At 43.1% G+C, this 12260-nt stretch overlaps 1 protein-coding gene across 1 annotated transcript in view; it reads right to left on the bottom strand.

Moving 5' to 3' along the window:
* Window positions 1–1234: 1234 nt before the first annotated feature.
* The window catches only part of vwa1 (von Willebrand factor A domain containing 1), a 59299-nt gene continuing 48273 nt past the window's right edge, over window positions 1235–12260 (bottom strand). The window contains exons 4-6 of the mRNA XM_072244740.1: window positions 9932–10213; window positions 6588–6863; window positions 1235–5764 (exon numbers count right to left, since the gene is read on the bottom strand). Of these exons, the coding sequence (XP_072100841.1) occupies window positions 5691–5764; window positions 6588–6863; window positions 9932–10213 (632 nt within the window). The 3' untranslated portion in view covers window positions 1235–5690. The remainder of the gene's footprint in view (window positions 5765–6587; window positions 6864–9931; window positions 10214–12260) is intronic.

The following is a 12260-nucleotide window of genomic DNA, read 5'->3' as shown; positions in this document are numbered from 1 at the left end:
GAGTGATGGCTTTTTGAATCAGAATCAGGTTGAATATCACCAGCATATGTCACGAAATGTGTTAACTTTGCAGCAAGTATACAATGCAATACATAATAATAGAAAAAAAACTGTGAATTACACTAAGTATATATATACTATATATGATATTAAGCAAGTGGCGCAAAAAATTAGAAATAAAAAAAAAGTAGTGAGGAAGTGTTCATGGGTTCAATGTCCGTTTAGGAATCGGATGGCAGAGGGGAAGAAGCTGTTCCTGAGTCACTGAGTGTGTGCCTTCAGGCTTTTGTACCTCCTTCCTGATGGTAACAGCGTGAAGAGGGTATGTCCTGGGTGGTGAAGATCCTTAACGATGGACACCGCCTTTCTGAGGCATTGCTTTTTGAAGATACCCTGGATACTAGAGGCAGGTGCCATGACTCAGTTTAGAATCCTCTGCACCTTACTTCGATCCTGTGCAGTAGCCCACTCCCCCCATACCAGATGGTGATGCAGCCAGCCACAGTGCTCTCCACTGTACATCTGTAGAAGTTTAGGTGATGTACCAAATCTCCTCAAAACTCCTCGTCAAATATAGACACTGTCTTGTCTTCTTTGAAGCTGCATCTGTATGTTGGGTCCAGGATAGTTCCTCAGAGATATTGACACCCAGGAACTTGCAAATAATCACTCTTCCCTGTCGAAATAGTTGAATTCAGTATTAAGTTTGGAAGGTTCCGCCATATCAAGTTAAAGGTTAAGATGCTGAACTTTGAGCTTTCATTGATTGGAATAGCATGGGACGTCAAAGTCAATATCAGCGTTAGATATAATGAACTTAAGTGATAGGCAATTCAGGGTCATCCATTCAGACCGAATAGAGCTGTACGGTATGTGGGATATATTCTGCTTGTTTTCTGTGTCTGACTGCTGGTCTATGGGAAGGGAAAAAGAGGCAAGAAACCATTAGAAAGAGTAAGAAGGGGAGATGGTAGAATTAATAAGGCAAGGGGGGAAGGATGACCAAAGCAGTACTGTCTAATAAGACCAGGGAAAGGATGTAGCGAAGCAGAATGAAAGGGCAGGGATATAATAAACAGCAGGAGTGGCCAGGGAAAAAGAAACAACTTGCACAGTGATGTTTGAGGAAGCAGCTAATTCATTTCAAACAGAGTTTGTTTTGAGATTTATATTTTGAAATAAAATACCTTAAGGATGTGCGAAGAGAAAACCCCAGGCAAATATTGCAACAATATTGAATGTTAGAAAACGGTTTATTAGATGGAATTAAAGTAGATATTACTGTGGCAGAATTAACCATTGATTCTATGGATGGGTGCCATGCCAGCATTACTAATTCAAGATTAACTGTATGATAAAATTTTGCTCCAGCATTTCATCCGTCAATATATTATGTACAGCATTTAGATAATAATTTTGCATGCAGCGAACTTCACAATGACCAGTGATGGATGGCTGTGCATGATGTTTCAACACACATAGCAGCTTGAATTAATAGACAAAACCTTTATCATTAATTGCTGAATATTTAATATGGGGTTTTGTAGATATGAACTTGGAGGCATTAGCTGCTGAGCAGGGCGAACTTTAACTCAGCAACTTAAAAACCACGTTTTTCTGTAGGTAGAATCATGAAAGGAAACCATTCAACTCAGAACCCAACACATCCCATTATTGGCTGCCGATATCACACAAGTAATATTTCAGTTCAAAACAAGCTGAAGTATTCTATTCGATTCACTGAAACCTTCGAGGCGGTTTAAAGTAGATTCATACTTAGGCATTAAAGGGAAGCAGTTAACCACACTTCATGATACAACATATTCAGCATTCTTGTACATTAAAATGGAAGGTATTGTTCTTTCTACTGAAATAATTTTCTTAATGATTTGCATAATCGGTATTTTGGCTACCATGTACTAACACGTTAAAGGTGAGTTTAAAAGAATACAACTGTACTGCAGGTGATGCACAATGGCTGATTGCAATCCACCATACATGCAGAACGGAACCTTCTGCATGGTTCGGTAACCCACAACAAAAAGCACAAAACTTTCGATCAAATCAGCACCATGAGCATTTCACAGCAAACACCATACTGCTGGGTAATTTAACAGGAATATTTATTTTGCTTGTATCAGTTTTCCAATGATTGTGGCTTAGCTTTGATTGGTCTATTGTATAAGAGAGTCCCTCCGTTGGTCGTGGTCAGCCATGGATGTGATGTCCCAGCTGTCTACGTGATAAGCAAGCCAGGGCAGTACGATATGGAGAGCAGGCTGTCCTTCTCCATGCAGCTGATGAATCCAAGGGAACAGCAGAGACCAATACAGTATGGCACCAGCGGCGTCACAGGAATTGCCAGTTAGCATTGAACTCGACGTAAGACTGCCTTAGGGACTCCAGGTCTAGATTTTTCCCTTGGGGTTCACTCTGAAAGCCAGCCCTGTGAGTGGGTATAGCCGCAAGGCAGCGGAGGTTTCAGATCAGAATTCCCATTCTCCTAGATGAGTTGCCAATCACGGCTGACGAGCCTCATCATAGGCTAGTGTTAAGGCACCAGTAACCCACATTTGCCCCTTCTCCTGTCAATAAAAATGATTCTGCCAGGCTTAGTACCCAAGCCACATGTGAAGGACAGCAGCTGGACTTGGTTGTCCGAAGGCATTTGAGGCATAGGCATTGGGAGCATTTGATAAGTAGTGGAAGCTTATCCCCATTACTACACCCTCCCCCCCCCCATAACAACCTATTATAGACCTATAACAAAAAGCAATTTTGAAAGGGATCCATTTGGTTAAAATGTATTATGCAAATAACAGACCAATATTATTTAATGAGTAAACTTCTAGTTTATAAATTACTCCTGATTATATAGGGAGGAAGGATATATATAAATGGTTAAGTACTGATAAGATATTCTTTAGAGAAATAGAATATTAAAACAGTTTAGCCAAATGGTTATGTCCTGTGTGAAGTGTTCTGAAGATCAAATATATTGAGAAAATCCAAAAATCTGAGATGCTGAGGGACTTGGGAGTCCTTGTACAGAACACCCTGAAGGTTAACTTGCAGGCTGAGTCATTGGTGAGGAAGGCAAATGTCATGTTAGCATTCATTTCAAGAGGTCTAGAATACAAGGGCAAGGATGTGATGCTGAAGCTTTATAAGGCACTGGCGAGGCCTCACCTTGAGTATTGTGAAAAGTCTTGGGCCCCTCATCTTAGAAAAGATGTGCTGTCATTGGAGAGGGTCCAGAGGAGGTTCACAAGGATGATTCTAGGAGTGAGAGGGTTATCATACAAGGAGCGTTTGATGGCTCTGGGTCTGTACTCACTGGAATTCAAAAGGATGAAGGGGGATCTCATTGAAACCTTTTGAATGTTGAAAGGCCTAGACAGAGTAGATGTGGAGAGGATGTTTCCCATGGTGGGAGAGTCTAGCACAACAGAGCACAGCCTCAGGATAGAGGGGCGTCCTTTCAAAACAGAGATGCGGAGAAATTTCTTTAGCTAAAGGGTGGTGAATTTGTGGAATTTGTTGCCACATGCAGCTGTGGAGGCCAAGTTGCTGGGTGTATTTAAGGCAGAGATTGATAGGTTCTTAACTGGACATGGCATCAAAGGTTACGGGGAGAAGGCCGGGAACTGGGGTTGAGGAGGAGCCATGGTTGAAGGATCAGCCATGATTGAATGGCAAAGCAGACTCAATGGGCCAGATGGCCTAATTCAGCTCCCATGTCTTATGGTCACAATGCATGGGATTTACTCTTCTTGCTTGTCCCTATACTCAATGCTGTTCAGGGACGTAACAACAGCATCTGCACTATTAAGTCATATCAACATCCCATTCATTATTGTTCTTGTTCCATCTAGACTATTGAGAAACTTATGGTCATTTAAAAAAAGAAAACTTAGTTTTCAAAATACACACTAACCACAGCCCAATTGACCGTGGAATCAATTCCTTTGTGTTGCATTTACATTCACATTTAATTTAATGTGTGACCTACTCGCATTTATTTGTACATAGAAGCCAAATATTTAAACTGCTACATTTACATGGCATTCAATGAGAACCGTGCTATCGTTAAATGAACTAGTGAAGAGAAGCACCACGTGCTAGCATTTCCTAGCTCATAAAATATGGACAAATCCAACAAAATTAACTTTTTCTTTCAGAGTATTTAGACTCATATTCTACTAGGAGGAGGTGAAGATGGTGGCGCGACACAGCTTGCGTGGCCACTCCGGTGAATGATATCTGTAATCTGTCAAGTAGGGTGCCGTGCACAATTCTGATTTGATGGAGACAGATGTGAGAGAATGGAGGAACATCTGGAGAAACTTCTGAGATGCCATTTTTTGCTGCCGCTGTTACTGTGTGATCCTGAATCTCCGGAGTGGAAGGCCCAGAATCCTCGGCTTTGCTTGTTGCTCGGCGGCCAGGACAGGGTCGAGGCGCTCAGCAGAGCTGGTGCTCGGTGCTCGGTGTCAGAGGGCTGGTCGGACGCTCGAAGTTTTCGGACGGACTCAGAGTCGGCTGGGGTTGGGTGCTTCCAATGCATCGACAGTCATCAGTGCCTGGAGGTTTATGGCAGAGAGAGTTCCTCCCTTTTGCCGCCTGCTATCGGGACTATCGGGAGTCAATTGGAACTTTGAGACTTTTTTTTACCGTGCCCATGGTCTGTTCTTTATCAAATTATTGTATTGCTTTGCACTGCAGTAACTATATGTTATAATTATATGGTCTTGTCAGTGTTAGTCTTTGGTTTGTCCTTTTTTTTTTGTGATATCGCTCTGGAGGAACATTGTATCATTTCTTAATGCATGCATGCATTTCTAAATGACAATAAACGAGGACTGAGTGTCCTCATAATCTAATATTGATAGACAACAAGATCTAATTATTTTGCTCTGTTTCAGAAGGTTTTGTCGTCTCTTTGATAGATGTACAGCCGCACTAATTGACTGTCACTGGGACAGCAACCAAGAGGAACCCAGATAGATATTTCATCTTCTTGAGGGTCATGAGATTACCTGCAGCTCCCCACGCTCATCCAACTGGGGATTAAACCTGTGCATTGTTCAATACCACATTAGTATTTCATGAGATGTCTTTTTTTTCATTTTAAAAATTCTAAAATAAAGAAAGCTATAAGAGAAGGTATATTGAATTTCTATGGGCATAAAATGCCTCTTGGGTATCTTCTCAGAACCCAGCCTTTCAAAGATAGAGCTATTTTTTCAATGCTAGCATTTGCACTCAAAATAATCTCATTATAACTCTGCTGCCAAAAGTGAAACACACAAGCTGCTTTTGAGCCAGATATTGGCCCGTCAGTTTGAAGGAAGGGCATAGCATCTTGGCAATATCTCAACGGAATGGATCTTGGCTCTGTTCAAAAGGAATGTGGAAAAAAAAGCAGAGTGTTATCAAGGCATCTCCGGGAGAGGAATTCTCACAAACTCTGTACATTAAGTACTCTTCACACTTAATGAGGAAGATTCTGCTTTGTCAGGAGCCTGCAATCACAGTACAACAGGAATTTACACCAACTGTTTCTCAATGAACTCTACAAGCAAACTGCATTGAAATCTTTTAGAAATGTTGGCTTGTGGTTGATATTCTTTTTTTTTGTCGTAAATCCTCCTGTTGTTTCACAGCTTTCCATTATCCTTAGGAATCATTCATCTCTCTTGCCAGCACTGGTGCTTCTGGGTACAGAATGATTTGGTAGACTGTTTCTCAGGCGATAAAATATCTGAGGAAGGAAAGGAGTCAAGAGTTAGGAGAACGTATTAGGACTTTAGCACTTAATGTAAGAAAACAAACAAAAGCTGTTCAGACGGGAATTTCTGCAATGAAGCAGACACTTCCACATTGAGGCTCATTTGTGAATGCTACTGTGATGGTGACAGAGTGGCTGGGAGTAGACTTTAAGTGTAACATGCCAGTACAAACTCCCCTAGTCAGGATTTCTACAGTCGGACTGCTGTTGGCCTCAAGGCAGAGGTCAAGTATCTGACGGAGAAGATTGAGCATTGCTGTTAGAAGCTGCACTTCATTCTGTAGATGCATGAGGTCTACCATTAATTCAAAGTATTGTGAAGCAGAATTACTCAATTAAAGTAGTCGCTCTTGGAAGTTACTGAAGCACATTTCGAATTGCACAATGAAAAAGGTGGCAGGGCACTTAGCTCCAGTGAACCAGGCCTAATCCTGACTACCAGTGTCACCTATGAGGAGATTGAACACGCTTCCTGTGACGATCTAGGTTTCTTCCAAGTGCTCCTGTTTCCTCCCACAGCTTGAAAATTTTCGAGTTGGGAACTGTAAGTTGGCTCGAGTGAGTGAATAAGTGGTGGAGTCTTTCGTGTCTGGGAATGGGGTGGTGACGCAGACATCAGGAGAATAAACTGGGTCAGGTTTGGATTAGTGTAAAGGTAGGTGCTGAATGGTTATCATGGAGACAGTGGGCCGACGGGCCTGTTTACATGCAGGACCTTCCTGTGCCTCTAGAGCCATTATATCACATCTGGTTGAAAGGACAGGCTTGGCAACTCCTACTTTCCTCAGTTACATACCTTGTGGCTGAGGTGTGCGTATCGTCCCGCACAAGGGTCTCCCCGCACCATTTCTGTACACTGCCTTCACACAAATCCGGTTTTCTGTCGCCGGAATGAGATCTGTCAATAGCACTCCCCGAGCTTGTGGTGGAAGAGTCCTTACGGAAGGGCTTCTTCGACGACGAGTACACCGTACCTTGTAGTGCAGCACCTTGTCCATTGCAGGATCCCACAGGGCAGCCACACCGGTGGGACTGATATTAATAAGTTTCAGTTTGCCGGCTTCAGAGCTCGCTGTTCAGAGCAAAAAGAGAGATTTAATTCCACATCCCACTCCCATTCTGATATGTCTATCCACGGCCTCCTCTACTGTCAAGATGAAGCCACACTCAGGTTGGAGGAACAACACCTTATATTCCATCTGGGTAGCCTCCAACCTGATGGCATGAACATTGATTTCTCTAACTTCCATTAATGCCCCACCTCCCCCTTGTACCCCATCCCTTATCTATTTATTTATTTATTTTTCTTTCCCCCTTTTTTCTCTCTTTTTTCTCCCTCTGTCCCTCTCACTGTAACTCCTTGCCCATCCTCTGGATTCCCCCCCATCCTTTCTTTCTCCCTAGGCCTCCCGTCCCATGATCCTTTCCCTTCTCCAGCCTCATATCCCTTTTGCCAATCAACTTTCCAGCTCTTGGATCCACTGGGCCCCCCCCCTCCTACCGTCTTCTCCTAGCATTTCAGATCTCCCCCTCCCCCTCCCCCTCCCCCTCCCACTTTCAAATCTCTTAGTACTTCTTCTTTCAGTTAGTCCTGACGAAGGGTCTTGTCCTGAAACGTCGACTGTACCTCTTCCCAGAGATGCTGCCTGGCCTGCTGCATGTACTAGCATTTTTCTTTTGTGTGTTGCCTGAGATGAAAAGTAATCTGGCATTGGGAATAACACTTAAGATTAGTAACGCATAACGTAATTCTGGTGCTTTTCTTCCAGTCCTCTGTTCTCCTATATGTTAAATTAACTGGATGTTGATAGTGGTAAGGGAGTGACTAGGTTACAATCGAGGTCATCTTCCTCTGGATCCCCTCCTCCTTCCCCTTCTCCTGTGGTCCACTCTCCTCTTCGTCAGATTCCTTCCTCTCCAGCACTTGGCTTCACCTATCGCCTTCCAGCTATCCTCCTTCCCTCCTCCCCCCAACTTATTATTCCATTCTTTTCCCCCTTCCTTCCCAGTCCTGAAGAAGGGTCTCGGCACGAAACGTCGACCGTTCATTCACTCCTATTGATGCTGCCTGGCCCACCGAGCATCTTCAACATTTTGCGTGTGTTGCTTTGGATCTCCAGCGTCTGTAGAATTGCTCAATGTTTGCAGTATAGATTGTTTCGTTGTGGGGCTAACATCAGGATCTCATTGCACAAATTCAATACCTCTCTCTAGAGTTTTTATTGGATTCCAACATGGATGGCTTTCTAACACCATATTATTTATCTCACTAAGGAAGTAATGGTTCATTTCAAAACAGCTTTTCCCCACCATCAACTCTATTCTGCCGACTACCATAAAATATGTCCCTTGTCTGCATTGCATTCCTCCCATCTGACTTCCATCAGCTTCTCTAGGCTTAGACACACATTTAGCGGCTACTCTCAGCCATGATCTGGTCAACAAGGAACACACTAAGTTGCCTGGAATCGCGAACAGCGCCAGGGGAAATATAAAGTTATGTCCTTGCTGACAAGTCCACTGGTCACATGGAGAAACACCCCGCTTTCAGATGGAAGCAGGAAGGTATTGACTGAAAGGAAGTGTGGAGGAAATAATTTAAATGGGAGAGCACCTTTTCTTGTTAGTTTGTAAATAACCTAGTTTTCTATATGTGTAACACAACTTAAACGGAGATGAGTTAGCCGGCTGGTGGTGTACTGGCATCAGCACTGGACTACGAGGTGAGGGGTGTTGAGTTCGAATCCGGCTGGCTCCTTGCACGCTTTCCAACCATGCTGGGTTGAGTGTCGAGCTAGCAATTCGGCCTTGTAATGAAACTGTCAAATGCTATGAGAACGGCAAAAAATGCTGCTCAAGGCGCACAAAAGAACAACAACAGATGGAGATGAAACACCACAAAGCATGAATTGTGTGTGGCAAATGACACACAGCCCTTCGGACTCCAAGACAAGACGCTTACTATACAACACACTCAAAATGCTGGAGGAACTCAGCAGGCCAGGCGGCGTCTATGGAAAAGAGTAAACAGTTGACGTTTTGGGGCAAGACCCTTCATCAGAACTCACTATGTTCAGGATGCTTATTATACTCTTTTCCAGGAACATCATCTTCCTTTAAATGTCTTTTATCAAACTGCAATACATCTATTGAAATAATATTTCTGGAATCTCTCGATGTTGCTTCATGTTGCCTAATATGCAATATAATTTCATAATTTTACATGTTGTGGAATCTATATTTGGACACTCAATCACATTCTCATTTTTCATGCAATATTTCATCACTATTAGATCAGTGGGGTTACTAATGCTTTGTTAGTGTTTTACTTATTTACTGCCTGTTACGCCACTGGCGTTTAAGGCAGCAATGAAGGTCCTCCATCTCTGTCTGTCTAGAAAGATTCTTCATTGCTGTTTCTGTAACAATTGTTTTTTGAGCAGTCAGGGTTGTTAGCCCTGAGCTGAACCCCCGAACATAGGGGACTGTTGGACCACTCTTAGTCTGGCGTCTACCCTTTGACCTGTTTGGGACGGATGACCCTACCGAGAGCCAAAGCATAAAGCCCTGACTCCAGCCAACATATTGAGGCACGCAAGCCTCCAAACCCTATGACAAGGTTGTGGTCCTCTTGGAGGTTGTTAGTAGTTAACGCAGAGATTTTCAGTTAGAATCAGTCTGATGCTGATTTTTGAGCTTGTGATGTTGAATGTCTAAAGATCAACGTTCAAAGTAAATTTTATTATCAACTTACATATACTATATGTCACCAAATACAACCCTGAGATTTATTTTCTTTTAGGCATACTCAGCAAAACTACAGATTAGTAACCTTAACAGGATCAGTGAAAGAGCACCCAACCAGGGTGTTCAAACCAACTAAAGACAATAAACTGCACAAATGCAGATATAAATAGATAGCAATAAATAATGAGAACATGAGAGGAAGAGTCCTTGAAGGTGACTCCATTGGGGTTGTGGGATGAAGATTCTAATTATTTTGTGGTTAGTGCATGTCAACAAGGGAAACTTTGTGCTTGGCTGGTATTTGCTGCAGTGGCATTGTATCAGACCATTTTCCATTGGATGAAGTGAAAAGCTTATTAAACGTTTAGTGAGTGCTGTTTTGGAGCTTATTACCGTCTTGAGTGCAAGCTTTCACTGATAACGCTTCAGTTCTGCCAGATTGGTACATCGCTGACACGGTCACCAAGTAGGTGGTGTTGGGTTCCAAGTTGTTCACAATGGTGGCGTTCTGGTCGCCACTGACGCTGAGTAAATTGGTTTTGCCCCCTGGCAGGATCCCATACAGAACCTCGTACGAAGCAACGCTGGGCGGAGTTGGGGCCCAGCTGACTTGAAAACTTCTTGGCTGTGAGTCTGAAATTACAACGACCTGTGGACTCAGCTCCTCTGGAGTCTCTGAAAGCGAAACAGTTTGAGTTAATATTGTTCAATCCAATTGCTGCAAACATTCTCATAAAGTTGCTCTAGAATAATATGAATATCACATTAATAATGTAACAATATCATTAATTTTCTAAATTTATTTTATAAATAACTTTAGTGTCTCTATGTATCAGGACACACTGCAGTAAATAAGTCATCCATTCCTGGAGTTATACACCATGGAAACACAGTCTCAAAGAATGTATGACCTTAGAAACTGTATACCTCAATACAGGCCCTTTGACTCAGCTTGTCCATGCAGACCAATACACCTATCTAAGCTAGTCCCATATCCCTCTAAAATGTATCTATCCATGTATCTGTCAAAATGTCTTTCAAATATTGTACCATTCTCATCCTCTGCTGCTTCCTCGGATGGTTCATTCCATACACCCACACTCTCTGTGTGCAAAACTTGCCCCTCAGATCCCCTTTCTCACCTTAAACCACTGTCCTGTGGTTTTAGATTCCCTTAGGCTGGGAAAAAGACTGTGTAAAGTCATCTCTCTCACCTCGTCACTCCAAGGAAAACAGTCCACCCTATCCAATCTCCTTATAGCTCCAACCCTTTGTAATTCTCACCGCCACCTGTTAGGAGTTTGTACGTTCTCCCTGTGACCGCATGGGTTTCCTCCGGGTGCTCAGGGTTCCTCCCACAGTCCGTAGGTGTGCCTATGGTCATTGTAAATTGTCCCATGATTAGGCTAGGGTCACTGGGCAACACGGCTCGAAGGCTGGAAGGGCCTATTCTGCGCTGTATCTCAATAAATAAATAAAATCTTTTATTCTTCCTCTCTAACTTGATCACATCTTTCCCATAGTGGATCTTCTTTCTGTCTCGAACATTGGACTCAGTTTTAAGCTCCTGATAAACATATTTCCTAATCAATTGGATTGCTGTCAGTTGAATCCAGCCATCAACTTGGCAGCTTGCCCAAGAGATAACCATGTAACTGACCTGCACTCGGTCCATAACCTTCCATTCTGAAGGTGACACACCCTGATGTGTGCTGCTGCTGAGCTGATCACCGGGTTAAGTCATTAACTAAACAGACCCCGATTTGACCCGTTGCTCTTTGGATTACCGAAGTGTCTTGTGATAAGCACACGACCTCTTTGTATCAATGGAAAACGAAAACTTTGCAAATGTACGTGGCAATATCAAGCTTGCATCGCAAATGTATGCCCAGAGTGTTTAGGAATGTGCTTTAAACCCACAGGAATGATGCTTCCTGCAACATCAGGGTATCCTAAATTGCTTAGCAACTAATGATGTCCTTTTGAATACAGTTAATATTTTAATGTGTCAAACACTGCAGACTATTTGGGCAAAGCAACTCCCTTACATAACAAAATGATAACAAGCAGGTAATTGGCTTCTGTGCCATTGATTGAGGGATAAATATTAGCCAGCATATCAAGATTCACAAAAGTAGTGCTAAGGATTGTTTTATGTTGACCTGAGAGTAGAGAGAGCTCTGATTTAATGTTTCATCCAAGACACGAGCAACTTAGAAATCTAATCATATAGTGCAGGATCTCAAAGACTCATCGACACCATTACGTGCCGTGTCGTGTGACGTGGGCAAGCGTGAGCACGATTGTTCTTGGCAAGTTCTTCTACAGAAAGTGGTTTGTCTTTGCCTTCTTCTGGGCAGTGTCATTACAAGATGGGTGACCCCTTCCCCTCCCACCCCGCCATTATCAATACTGCATGCTCCTCAGAGGTTTGTCTGCCTGGTGTTAGTGGCCGGATAGCCAGGACTGGTGATATGCACCACCTGCTCATGTGACCATCCATCGCCTGCTTCCATGGTGACACGGGACCCGGATCGGGGGGCTATGCAGGTGCTACACCTTGCCCAAGGGTGACCTGCAGGCTAGTCGAGGGAAGGAGCACCTTACACTTCCTTTGGTAGAGACATATTTCCACCCCACCATTCATTTTAAACACTACAAAATTTAATTATGGGATACAATCAGTTGCTAAGTTTGACTGAAACTTGGTCATTCACATCAA

This window comes from Mobula birostris, chromosome 27 (genome assembly GCF_030028105.1).
Source record: "Mobula birostris isolate sMobBir1 chromosome 27, sMobBir1.hap1, whole genome shotgun sequence".
NCBI lineage: Eukaryota > Metazoa > Chordata > Chondrichthyes > Myliobatiformes > Myliobatidae > Mobula > Mobula birostris.
The sequence above is the reverse complement of the archived record's forward strand: the minus strand, read 5'-3'. Positions and strand labels throughout refer to the sequence as shown.